Source organism: Pan paniscus, chromosome 1, assembly GCF_029289425.2.
Source record: "Pan paniscus chromosome 1, NHGRI_mPanPan1-v2.0_pri, whole genome shotgun sequence".
In the NCBI taxonomy this organism is placed as follows: domain Eukaryota; kingdom Metazoa; phylum Chordata; class Mammalia; order Primates; family Hominidae; genus Pan; species Pan paniscus.
This window is the reverse complement of record NC_073249.2, coordinates 96,860,042-96,873,751: the sequence shown is the minus strand read 5'-3', so window position 1 is coordinate 96,873,751 and position 13,710 is coordinate 96,860,042. Positions and strand designations below refer to the sequence as shown.

Sequence of the window (13,710 nt, the reverse complement as noted above, 5' to 3'; positions counted from 1 at the left end):
AGTGAAGGTGCAAGTACACACATGCCCGGGAGTTCAGGAAGTCACTCTTATGGACACAGTTACTCTCTGGTAACCAACAATGGGGAAACATATCCAGATGTATCTCAGGTAAAGGAGGACAGAAAACAAGCCCAGCAACTAATTGGCAAAAGTCTAATAGAGTCTTGCATAACTAATGCCATCTAGGGAAGATCAAAAGGGAGGAAAATTTAGCTCCTACCATTAGAAGCCCAGCCCACCTGATGAATGCAGTTTTTTCCTCTTGGAAGTTGTCATTCTGAAAAAGCACACAAAGCATACATAAATGACCTGAGTCCTGCAAAACATTTCTACAAATATGTGCAACTGACTTTTTCATGTATTTGCTTATGTTTTTGTTCATTCATTAACTCACACTCATTCACTTACATATTCATACTCACTCATCTGATATTTGGCAAGTTCTAGAATGACCTTAGTTTTCCACTCTGCCATGCTGGATTTCCAGAGCTATCCAGAGTCAATTTATCCTGTGTCTCAGTGTACTGTTTGGAAGGCAGTCATTTTCTTACACAGGGAAATATTGTTCCGGGGATGGACACATACAGAGAGTTTGTACAAAGTATACAGGGCCTGGTTTTGTCAGTTAGTCTGACTTTACACAGCTTATAAAAGAAACCTGTTTTTACAACTGGCTTCCTGACCCTCCTAACCCACGTGTGAGACCAGCTGCCTATATTGGAAAGAAGCGGCAAACCTCTCAGATATAAAGAAAGATAAGTATTCGAAGAAGAGACCCTGAGTAGGAAGAAGCAGCTGAATGGAGTCCGATTTTCTCCCCTTGAGCTTTATTCTTTTCCTGGGATTTAGTCACTCAATTTCAGTTGCCACCATCAAGCATAAATTGCTTTCTCACTTAACACACTAGCCTAAAAGGGAACAAATAACCACCTTCTCTACTTCCCCTTAAAGTAGCGATCCATGGCTGATATTTCCAAGTCATAGTTACTTAAAACTTAGTGGGTACCGACATTAACCAGGAAAGCCAAAGTATTGCAAACACAATTAAGATTCATTCTAGCCCTAAGAATTCATTGACAGCCTTTCTGTGCCCCAAACCCTGCATCCTAAAATAACTCCCCTCTGTCAAGTAGAAAGGCCAGTCTGTCTTATTCTCCTTCCTGGCTTCCTTCCATCTAAGCCCTATCCAGTTTCTTGGACACACTGTTTTTCAGAGTTTTCATGTCATTTTCATGTCTCCCAAGAAGGCCTTGGCAAGTCTTCCCACAGACTTTTGAGTACCAGGCTGATAGATTTGCATAGTCTTCAGCTAATTGGACAGATAGGGGTGATTGAAACAATGAATGCTTCTGCTGTGATATGTGTCTCAGGTTATTAACTCAGTGAGGAAGGGGAGACACCCATGTTTTCCACACCAATGGCCAAGGACAAAGTCCCATCTCTGCATGAGTAGGTGGGCATCCATTCCCCCTTATGAAGAAATTCTTTTATGTAATTCTACCCTTCAGAAGTTCACAAAACAACATTGGCTTATGTCAAAATCCCAGCCATAATTAAACACATAAAAGTTAAAATATGAGCCCTTAAAGAACAGGAGTCTTGTTTACCTCACTATCCCCAAATGTGCAATGACTAGCTTTTCAAAAGTACAGAAGAAAGAACTGCTTCTGAGTGGAAAAGGACAGCCTGTGCCAAGCCAGCAGCCTAGTGTACATCTAGAGCAAATTACAAACTAGCTGCACCCACCTGGGGACCCTAAAACTCCAGAGATAGGAGAGCCTCAGAGAGGTGAGCCAACAAATGTTTACCTGGGATAATCTGTGGATTCTGGGCAAGAGCAGAAGAATAAAAACCAAAGCTTTCTACTGTGGAGGATCATTGCTAGGGACAGAGAGACCAGAGAATTTATGGGTGCTCTAGGGGGCGGTCTTTAAGCAAGTGGTTGATATTCCACTTGGAACATGTAATGAATTCTAGGAATGGTCAGGTCAGGATATTAAATACCTAAGCAGAAAGTCTTTGAAATGTAGAGTGGAGTTTTTAGTAGGTTTATGAAACAATGAATGGAGTTTGCAACCTGCCAGGTGGAGGGCCTCTGGCAAACACACCAGATAGAGAGTTAAAAACTGAAAGGCCAGGGATAATTCTACTCTGTTGGATAGAAGTCAAAATCATGGCCATCGCTGGGGAGAGTACCGACTAGAAGGGGATATGATGAAGCTGTCTGAGATTCTGGAAAAGTTCTCAGCCTAGTGGGTGCCAGTTACCTGGGTTCATATATATATCAAAACATACACTCAACTGATTTGTGCATTTTTTTTGTTAGTTTAACCTCAATAAAATAGAAATATCATTAAAATAGTATCAATTATCTTAAATAAGTTTAGTGAAAGATATGACATTTATACTAAAAATATTAAACATTATTGAGAGAAACTAAGAGAGAACTCACAAATTTGGAGATGTTTCATGTTCATGTATTAGAAGATTATTTTGTAGAGATGTCAATTATCCTTAATTTCATCTAAGATATGCAAATTAGAATGAAAGTGTGATACTCCTACACAAAGCAACATATTGGCTAAAACTAAAAAGACAATACCAGGTGTTGGTAAGAATATGGATAAACAGGAGCTCTTATAAACTGCTGATGGTAGTGTAAATTGGACAACCATTTCAGAGAACTATTGGGCAGTATTTCTAAAGTTGATCATATGTATCCCCATCCCAGCAATTTCACTCTTTATTGTATACACAACAGAAATGTGTACATAGAATTGCTAAAACACATATATGAAAACAGTTATAGTAGCAGTATTTGTAATAACCCCAATTAAAAATATTCCAAATATCCATTAAAAGTAGGATGGATAAATTAATTGTGAATTTTCATACAATGGCATACCAAAACACAATGAGATTAGACAAGCTCTACCCCATAACACGGATGAATCTTTCAAACACAGTCTTGAGAGAAAGAAAGCAGATATTAAAAGCACATATTGTATAATTCCATTTATTTTTATAAAGTCAGAATGACTGGACGGTAAGCTTTACAGGGATCTGGCAAAGTTTTGTGTCTTTATCTGGGAACTGATTAGACAGATGTGGTCATGCAAATTCATTGAGCTGTGTACATTTTCCTGTATAATAATATCATATTTCCTTTTCTTAAAAAAGCGTTATATAAAGTTATATAGAGAGTTATTAAAAAGTTATATAAATTTAAAAAGTACTTAGGCAATATTTAAGCCTGATTGGCTTAAACAATTATTTTTCTCACTATTTGTGTGCATACTTTAACCGTTTTCTACCCCATTGTATCTTCAAAGCCCATCTGCAACATATCAACAAAATTAAAACATATCTGTTCTTCTGAGGAAAGGAGAATATATTTACAAAACCTCCAAACACTGCCAGGGGAGAAAGGATCTCTCAATACACCATCCTCCCAGTATTCCTCCTTCTCGCCATTTTATTACCTAGAAAATTCTCTCTACCCCAGAAATAGAACAATGCCCCACCAAATCTATCTGTCACAAACACCCAGCAGGCTCAAATTCCCTGCCACCTCCTGTTCTGGCCAGGAGGCCCTCAGAGACAAAGTGAGCAGGCCTGGGCATCTGCATTGGAGCTGTTCTGACATTCCATTTCCTTTTGCAAAAGGGGCAGGGGCTCTCAGACTGAACAGAGTTGAATCCTAGCTTCTCCATTTTCTGGTTGTGTGATTGCAACCTGTCACTTAGATCCAAAGCCTGTTTTCTCATATGTGAAAAGCTGTCAGGTTCTAACAATTATTTGCAGCATTTTGGGGAGGATTGGTGATAATATCTGGAAAGTGGCTGCATATAGCATATGTTCATTAAGTAATTGATTTTATTTTCATCTACAACTGGGGAAGATGGCTATCAAAGCATGAGCTAATGATACTCCTCTGCCTAGAAGTAGAAGGTGGCCATATGGAAGTCTTTTTACTCTAGCTCAGGAGTCTATGCTAATAAGTAAGTGTTATCTGTTTCCCAGCCTGGGAAGGCTCCAGGCTAGAAAAGAGGAGACTTAGATTCTAGTTTTGGATCTGCTATTGAATAAATCTGTGACCTAGAACAAGTTCCTTAACCTCAGTCCTTTATCCATAAAATGAGAGGTTGGGTTGGATGCCTTAAAATTAGGTTGATCTGTGAATTCTTTCAAGTTTTTGCATATGTATGGGTCCTGTTCCCTATCCCACCCTCTCTAACCCCATCAGGGTGAATCTTGTGGTTTCCTAATAAGCAGAGTACATACATGTGTTTGGGGCATCAGCAGAGCTCAAAAAAACAAGAGAGTAAGTAAATGAATGAATGCAGATCAGATTCCATGAACCATTTCAGGCTATGGTAACTAGAACATTTAAAAACAAATGACAACTAATGAGTTTAAGGTAATTTTGAAAAATGAAGATTTATCTTATATAGATTGGCAGATGAGGATGGAAGGGCAGTGACGGGGATCAGGATATGCCACCCTAAAATGTCCCACTTGGCACAAGGATTATTTTGAGCTGAAGGCAGTTGAGGGTCAACAGGGACATCAAGAGTTTTCTGCCTTCAGCTTATCTGCCTAAAGGCAGAGCACAAATTTATCCTCTGTCTTGTGCAGGATGAGAGGACCAATTCTTATTACTAGAGATGGAGAACCGTCATTGAGATGAGTCTGCATGAACCAACCCTACTAAAGTAGCCCTTATATTCCAGAAGTTCCCCCATATAATCCCTAGTCATCTTCCACAATTTATTCTCTCTTGAAGCCCAAACCCTTTTTCTTTCGTAGGAAGAGTATACAGGCTCTCAAGCCTAACCACCTCTTTGGGTTTTCATTTCTTTTCTGTGAAGCACCTATGCATGTAAAAATATTGACATCAACATAAATCATATGCCTTTTCTCCTATTAATCTGTCTTCTGTCAGTCAAATTTGCAGGCCCCCATTACTGAACCTAAGAGGATAGACAAAAAGTTTTTTTCTCCTCATCAGCAGTATACTTTCTTGGTACTCTGTGCCTCCAAAGGTCATAATTTGGCCCTGCCAGAAGGTTCTGGAAGTAGGAAGCATGAGACTTTAACCCACCAAAAGGTCTCCATACCATGTGCATGATGATGTCCAGGAAGGTGACAGGGGATCATCTCCTGGCCCCAGGACCAGCCTACCATGCCAGCTTGAGTTAGTGCTTTGATGATTCTCTGCTTGGAAGGGTGACGTTCAAGGGTGTGTGTACTTTGCCTTCCTCAGATGGGACTTAATTATTTCCCAAGGCTCCCAATATCCTCAGGCCAAACACCCACATTCATCAGCATCTAGTTGCATCAACATCAATATCTGCCCAGGTATCTTAGCACCCACCTGCACCTCCTTCCACCTATTCATAGGACTGGGACTCTCCAGTTGGATTCAGGTCCTACAAGTTGAGATATTCTGGCAGAGTAGTGATTTTTCAATCCTGGTTTTATCTGATAATTAAAAAACAATCAACTGATTAAATGAAACTTTGGAATGGTGCCTAGACATGAATATTTTTTTAAAGATACCAGATGATGTCAATCGCAATCAAGGTAGAAAAGCCCTTGTGTTTAGAGTCTACTGTTGGCCAACTTGTTTGATTTTAAAAACCACCTGATGCACTTTAGAAATACAGATCCCCAGGTCCTTCCCTTAGCTATTTCTATTTCACTGGAAGGAGCATCCTAAGTGATTCTTATGCTTAGGTCAGTTGGGGAAACCCTCCTCACTGATGGGGTTTGGATCCCAGAAACTCAAAGAACATTGTCTACTTCCCTACTAGACTTCATAAAGCTGGGACTTCATGCTTGACATTTGACTGTCATTCAGCAAATATGTGTTAAACGAATGACTGACTGGCTACTTCAAAAATGAAGGAAATGATTAGGTTTTTCTAAGTCATGGAAGATTAATTTCTAATAACAGGTGTAGTTCAGACCCTAAGGAGAAGAAATGCACTTGACATCTATGATCCATCTACTATGTTCTAGCCACTACAGTAGTTGTTTTGCATATGTAATCTCATTTAATAATAGGTCTAAAAACAAATTTTACAGGTAAGATACGCTGAGATTCATAAAGCCTTCAGAGTTACGGGATTTGCATCTTGGCTCTGCCACATTATTTGCCATGTAAACTTGAACAAGTGATTTATTCTTTGTGCTACAGCTTCCACGTCTATAGACTACGTTTAATGACCCGGTCCTTGCACTGCTATTGTAAGAACTAGTGTCAAGTACCTAGAACATGGTCTGACACTCTGCAGAAGCTAATAAAATGGTAGCTATATTTATTATTAGAAAACGTTCCTGATATCACACACATAGCTAGTAAGTAGTAGAGTCAGGATTTGAATCCAGGACTTCATGTTTCCAAATCTGTAATCTGTGGAGATCACTCTGCACTCTGGAGAAGGTGCTTTCAGAGGTGGACCAGGGACAAAGCAGGCATAGTTGAGCAAACAGAAGGGACCGGCAACTACACAGGGTTTAGATTCTCTGCAGAAAATTTTTAGCCATGAACTTGTTCCTTTGCCCCCCTCTACAGCCCAGGAGGCAATGATTGATAGGAGGGATAGCACATCCGTCTGAATCATCCCAGATTCCAATACTTTTAATTTTAAAATACGTCTGTGTCTTTTGATCATCCATACCCAGAGAAGCTCTACTTCTGGTGGAAGATAGGCAGTCGATCAGCTCAGATGTGTGAGACTATAGGGATCCAGTCAGTGTCTCTTCTAAGAGTCACCCTCTGATTCATAGAGTGTTCCACTAGTCTTGAGAAGCAATACAACAAAGTTCTCAAGGGACTGTACCCTGGCACATCAGACCTTCATGACATGTTGGGAGAGTCACTCAACGTTTTTCTGCCTCAATTTCCTTATCTAAGGTATGTCCAGGTTTTTGTATAATCACCAATAATTTTAGCCTCCTCCCATGCCCCAACTCCTATAAAACATGAACTGTGCAGTCATTGTCACTGTTCAATAGCTCAAGATATAATTTGGTAAATATGTAAACCTGAAATCGAGTGTAAAAAAATGAGGGGAGATAAAGCAATCACAAAGGCCAAGAATGTTGCTCCATTGAAGAAGTATGCCCTGTCCTTGGCGCTCTCTCCCTCTTTCTCTTTCTCTCTCTCTCTCTCTCACACACACACACACACACACACACAGACACACAGAGTGAGAAGGAAAAAAGGAAACTCACAGTCAAAAGGAAAAAGTTTCAACTGATTTCAAGTGGAAGGAGAGGAAAGAATGAGACAAACTAGCAAGAATTATTACGCTAGACGTATTTAGCTCATTCATCTTAAAGTGTTAGAAGCATCATTGCATTTAATCTTTATAGCAACTTTGTGAAGTAGAATTTAAAGTTCTCCTTTTAAAGATAAGGACAGTAGCATGCAGAAAGGTTAGGCAACTTGCTCAAGGTCATCCAACTAATAAGGGCATAGCAAGGCTTTGAAACAACTGGGCCAGACATTAAGCCTGGGTGCTTTTATTTCTATATACCTCAAGCAAGAGAAGCCAGGTTTAATTTTTTATCCATCCCTTCAAGGACCAGAAATAAAAAGAGTGAGGGTGAGGGGCATGCTCTGTTCTTAAAGAGATGGTAGAAAGGAAAGGGAATTGAGCATCCCAGGTTTGGGTCTGATTCTGTCACTAAAGAGGCTGTGAAGCCTGGAGCGAGTTCCTTCCCCCACCACAACAGTTCATTCCCTCTCTATTGGATGAGGGGCTGAGTAGAGTTTCTCTGGTGCTATGATTTCATGTCCTCCCTCCACCTCTGCACCCACATTTGCAAACTTAACTTTTCCTCCCTGCTGCGCCAAAGTGTTCAGGAGGCTCCTAACACCTGGGATCTGGTGTTTCTCCTTTTCCTGCCCTTTCTCAGATGAAGAGCTTGTGTGTTATAGAGACTTTTTAAAAATTATCATGGCCTGAATTGAGCAGCTGACACTCTGGGGGTCTCCCTAGCTTCTCAAGGTGATCAGAGAAAGGGAGGGGGGTAAACCTGTTAATACTGCATGTTTCTAAATGTTACCATGCTTTAAATATGCAATCCCCACAGGAAAAGGCCTGGAGTTCAAATTCTGCATGACCTTCTTTGCAGGGTCTGGGCTTTAGGGAAGTGTGGGGGAGAGAGTAATCTATGCTGGGAAAAGCCTGATCACTGATTAGACTTAGGGCCATCAATCTTCCTTGCTCTGGAAATGACTGATGAACCTGAGGCACTGCTCAGAGTCAATGGAAGTTCCAGGGACAAATGAGAGCCAGTTTTCGATGTCAGAAGAGCAGCAGCTCCTGTGTCCTAGGTGGGGCTTTTGTGCAAGGCTGAGAAATCTGGGGCGCTGTTCTTACTGTCGGAAGCCACCCAGTTTCCCCTTGTCTTTATGTGGGAGTTTGTGGGGCCTGATTCAATAGCTAACCCAACCCCAGTGGCAGAGAAACAAAGTTTCTTCTGAGGGAAGATTAACGATTAACACAAGTCACTGTGGAAGCTTCAAATACACAGAGAGAAGAATGTCAGAGACCAAGAGAAAGTTCCAGAGTCTGGAGCCCAAGCAGGCTTGGGTGGGGTGAAGGAAGCACATGTTGAGGCACGCAGGACTGTCCAGTAAGGAGCTGATAACTAGGGAGAAGGAAATTCCTTTGCATCCAGGGCTAAGGTCCAGGGAGGGCATGAGAACACACCAGCTTCAGAGGTGGCTTCAGATCATCCAGGGCCTGAGACAAGCTGGGTGACACCAGAGGACAGACAACTAGGCAGCAGGTTCCTGCAGGGCTGAGAATCCTACCAGACATAGCAACAGGTTCCAGCAGCCCCTGCTGTCAGGGCTCCTGGGTGGGGACTTGGTGAAGAAGGGGACCTGGGCACAAACCTAGAGGAGAGCTAAGTGAGGCAAGAGTCTTGGAGCTCAGGTGTCCTGGTGGGGCTGGCACCAGCCCGGAGCAAGGTGGGGCATTAAACTGTTTGACAATGAGGCAGGTGGGTGGGGAGGGCAGCAGGTACACTCTGTACCGGAGCTTCTAGGCAGGTTTCAAAGTAGACTCTCAGCCTGTCTTTACAAATAACGCCATTCAGTCATTCATTCATTCAGTCAGCCAGCCAGCCAGCCAGCCAGGCAGTTAGTCTATAAATGCCAGTCACCAAGCAGCTTCTGCACGCCAGGCACTGTGTGAGGATGGAGATGGATAGGGACCAATGGCTGCATGGACACAGTGGGAGGCTGACCTTGGCCTCAGGTTCACTGGCTGTGGAGCCAGCAGGTGCTCCACAAACATATAGGTGTGTGTTTGGGTAAAGGAGGGGTTAGATGAGGAGGAGGAACCATCTGAACACCTGAGTTTTAAGGATGATTTGGATTTTCCAAAGGCCACACCTAGTAACAGTTTGTGTTTTGAGTGCAGCTCTGAATCAGAGACCTCAGTTTTACAGCAATTGCCTATGGAAAGACTGAGGGAACCCCTGTTCTTGTGTCCCCAGGAAAGAGAAGTTCCTTGGCAGGGCAGAATCTGACCATCGTGGAGTGAAGGCAAGCATGTGCAGGTGCTCAGGGGCTTATCACCTACTGCCTCCCCCAGTGCCTTCACCTCAGCTGTGTCACGATGTCACTCTGAGAGCTCCCCTAGAGCGAAAGCAACTCAGGATCGAAGCAGACATTTTAGTTTTGGCTTTAGTTTTGGCTTTTCCCTTCCTCTCTCCGACCCTGGTGCCCTGAGTAATGATAAACTGAACCTTATTTCCACCTATTCTAATTCATGCCCTTCTTACTTTAGCAGAGCTAGAAACACCCACTGTTTAGAGCCACTCAAATATTAAGCATCTTTATTTCTACTTAAAGGGATTTATCTTAGCACCGATTAAGGCTTACCCACAAGGCAAGGCTCTTTCTGTGTCCTCACACTGCCACTCCTAAAACTTTCCAGAACTACAAGTGACCCAGCTCTCAGTCAGGAAGGGCTCCCCTTTCCACCTTTAATCAATTTTCTGCCTGGGCTTAATTTCCTCCATAGACATTAGGGAGTCACAAGGAATTAAAACAAAGGAGAACACAGGATTTCTGTGTAAAATTCTTTTCTTCCTAGGGTTTATTTTTTTGACCTTGGTGAGTTATTTCACCTCTGGTGGCCTCAGATTCCCCAATCATCCCTTGAGGAGTGTGAACTAAAGGCTCTCTGAGATCCATAATCTCAGTGGCTCTCAACTGTGCTCTGTCTCTTACCCTGGGGAGTTCATGGTCTGTAGAGGAAAAGTGGGCTTCCTCATCAGAGAGCTCCTAGAATGACAGGCATGATGGGCATATGTTAGGCTCCCCACTGAGATTTGTTGAATAAATGAGGAAACAAACACTGTGGTGGGGACACCGTTGCTTTAAGCAGGAACAGCTCTGACCCTCGGAAAGCCCCCAGGAGATACAGACCCAGAAGGAGGAGGAAAACCTTGCAGCCAGCAGGATCTCTAGGTATTGGGGCTGGAGCTGGAAGTGGGCAAAAGTGGAGAAGGATTCAGCATTGAGGACCCCATGGATGGGCTGCGGGGAGGCAGGTAGAAAAGGCTTTGGGGTTTTCAGGTGGGGGGCAGTCTAGCCTGATCAGAAAGGAGGAAAAGGCCAGGGCCAGATGTCTGGGTGGAGTGAAGGGAAAAAGTGATCCCAGAAGAAGGATTAGCCCCTGAAAGTCCCTGAAGTAGGAGAAGGGTAAAGGTGTGGTTGGTGAAGGAAAGCAGGTTTTCCCAGATTAGCAACCAGTCAGGGGGAGGAAGGTGAGAGTGGGAGAGTCATAAGTAAATTATTCTGAATGTGTGTAGTTTAATGGAATTGGGAAAAAGATGGGGGAAATGGATGGAAGGGTCTTGGACTCTGAGACAAGGGGTCTATAATCAGTCCATTTCATTATTTCTAGCTTCCACCTTCACCAAGGCAGACAAGGAGAGCCCGCCTCAGTTCCTCTGCTCCCCCCCCCTTTCCCACCTATTCATGTGTGCAAGAGTGCCCTGTCCCACAGAACACGGGGAACAACCATCTCAATGACAAGGACAGCAGGTGGCAAGGCCTCAACAGGACTCAGATCTCCCCCCAGGGTTAACTCATGAAACCCTCCATGAAGCCTGCTGCTCACCCCTCCCTCAAGGCAAGCCCTGCACCTGGGTCTGAGGATGAGGGTGGCGGTGAAAATTAGGCCAGTGACATCATTTTCAGCCAGCCAGTGCCAAAAAATACCAGGTGGTGTTCATCAAAAAAGCTGAGCCAACCGGTGATGAGGATGGTAGTGTGAGTCATGTGTGACAGGTGAGGAATGAAAACAGAGTGCCCGAGAGCTTCTATTTCCTTGAGGCAGGGCTCATTCATCTTATAAAAGCCAGCTGGCCATTGCCTTCACACCAAACCCAAGGGACCACACAGCCCATTCTGCTCCGTATACCAGGTAAGTCTCTGATTGCAACAAACTGGCAATTCTAGTGTACTTTTTCATTATTAGAAATTAGCTAAAGGCAAATATGTGTAAGCAGGTTAATCCAGGGTTTCAATGGGAGATAGAGAATAGTGGAATATCTTTATTTTAAGTTAAATTTTTTTTTTTATACTTTAAGTTTTAGGGTACATGTGCACATTGTGCAGGTTAGTTACATATGTATACATGTGCCATGCTGGTGCGCTGCACCCACTAACTCGTCATCTAGCATTAGGTATATCTCCCAATGCTATCCCTCCCCCTTCCCCCCTCCCCACCACAGTCCCCAGAGTGTGATATTCCCCTTCCTGTGTCCATGTGATCTCATTGTTCAATTCCCACCTATGAGTGAGAATATGCGGTGTTTGGTTTTTTGTTCTTGCGATAGTTTACTGAGAATGATGGTTTCCAATTTCATCCATGTCCCTACAAAGGACATGAACTCATCCTTTTTTATGGCTGCATAGTATTCCATGGTGTATATGTGCCACATTTTCTTAATCCAGTCTATCATTGTTGGACATTTGTGTTGGTTCCAAGTCTTTGTTAAATTACAGTCTGGATTTGAAAGGACCTTAGAGATGGTTAGGGCTCCCACCTCAGTACATAGTCATTGAACTGGGAGTCCTGGAGAAGATTGTTCAAATGCCCATGGGAAGTTCATAGCAGAACTAGGACTCAGGCCCAGAGCACTCTCAGTAACACTGCAATTTCCCCCTGACAAGATATTTATAGAAATTTTAATTTATTAGATGGATCTCTACTGAGCATTTATTCCATTTAAGGCAGTATGCTAGGCACTTTGGACAAATCAATGCCTAACGTACTTACTTAACAAACATAAAACCTAGCAGGAAGGTAATACATATATATAAATAAATGAAATGCAAAGTAGATAGTAATTGGCATGACAGAGATGGGCAGAGAAGGGCTGTGCACTTTTGGGAGACCTTGCTCAAGGAGACCCTCCTAGGGGTGTCAAGTGATGTGAGCTATGATGGAGGGGTATTTGGACAAGCAGAGATGGGAAGAAAAGCATTTGGAAGGGACTGTGTAAGCACAGACCAGAAGCAAAACCATAGAGGCTTAGATGAATATAAAGCCGTCCTATAAGTCACAGGCTTTCTACATGGTACTAGGAGAGGATAGACTGGTCTGATGCCATGGTACTAGGAGAGGAAAGTGGTCTGATGCCACTTTCCAAAAGACCTAATATGCGGACCTCATGTCCCTCAGAAGCCAGCTTTCGTAGGGCATTTTTCCAGAACAGATATAAGGTGCCTTGGGTAGGAAGGGATCCAAGAAGAGAACTCCAATAAAATGGAGCAGAAGAAATTGCCTTTTAGCTCCTACTGTTAAAAGGGCCTGAAATTATCCAAGCTTATTTCATTTTTAAATGTAATGGGGGAGCTAAGGGAGATGAAAGGCTTTCTCTTCTAAAGGGTCCTGAAATAAAATCTGTTTGGCATTGAATTTGTATCCATCTTTCTTTAATTGAATCACTGTGTCAGCTTTCTGTCTCTAGAAAAAAACACATTTGAAGCATGAATTCTCAGCAGCAGAAGCAGCCTTGCATCCCACCCCCTCAGCCTCAGCAGCAGCAGGTGAAACAACCTTGCCAGCCTCCACCCCAGGAACCATGCATCCCCAAAACCAAGGAGCCCTGCCACCCCAAGGTGCCTGAGCCCTGCCACCCCAAAGTGCCTGAGCCCTGCCACCCCAAAGTGCCTGAGCCCTGCCAGCCCAAGGTTCCAGAGCCCTGCCAGCCCAAGGTGCCTGAGCCCTGCCCTTCAACGGTCACTCCAGCACCAGCCCAGCAGAAGACCAAGCAGAAGTAATGTGGTCCACAGCCATGCCCTTGAGGAGCTGGCCACTGGATACTGAACACCCTACTCCATTCTGCTTATGAATCCCATTTGCCTATTGACCCTGCAGTTAGCATGCTGTCACCCTGAATCATAATTGCTCCTTTGCACCTCTAAAAAGATGTCCCTTACCCTCATTCTGGAGGGCTCCTGAGCCTCTGCGTAAGGCTGAACGTCTCACTGACTGAGCTAGTCTTCTTGTTGCTCGGGTGCATTTGAGGATGGATTTGGGGAGGGATCAAGTGAACCATCCCTAGTCTTCCCTCAATAAATAACTTTTAACTCCACATCTGGCTGTGCGTCACTGGTTGATTCAACCTCTGTTGCTTTCTCAGCGTGAAGCAGGAACTAACACT

The 13,710-nt window shown here is 43.4% G+C and overlaps 1 protein-coding gene across 1 annotated transcript; it reads left to right on the top strand.

Annotated features, from left to right (window-relative positions):
- Nucleotides 1–13,006: 13,006 nt before the first annotated feature.
- Nucleotides 13,007–13,503, top strand: LOC100971343 (cornifin-A). The gene has a single exon (XM_008970366.4). The coding sequence runs from the start codon at nucleotides 13,034–13,036 to the stop codon at nucleotides 13,325–13,327; it is 294 nt and encodes a 97-aa protein (XP_008968614.3). The 5' UTR covers nucleotides 13,007–13,033; the 3' UTR covers nucleotides 13,328–13,503.
- Nucleotides 13,504–13,710: the final 207 nt, after the last annotated feature.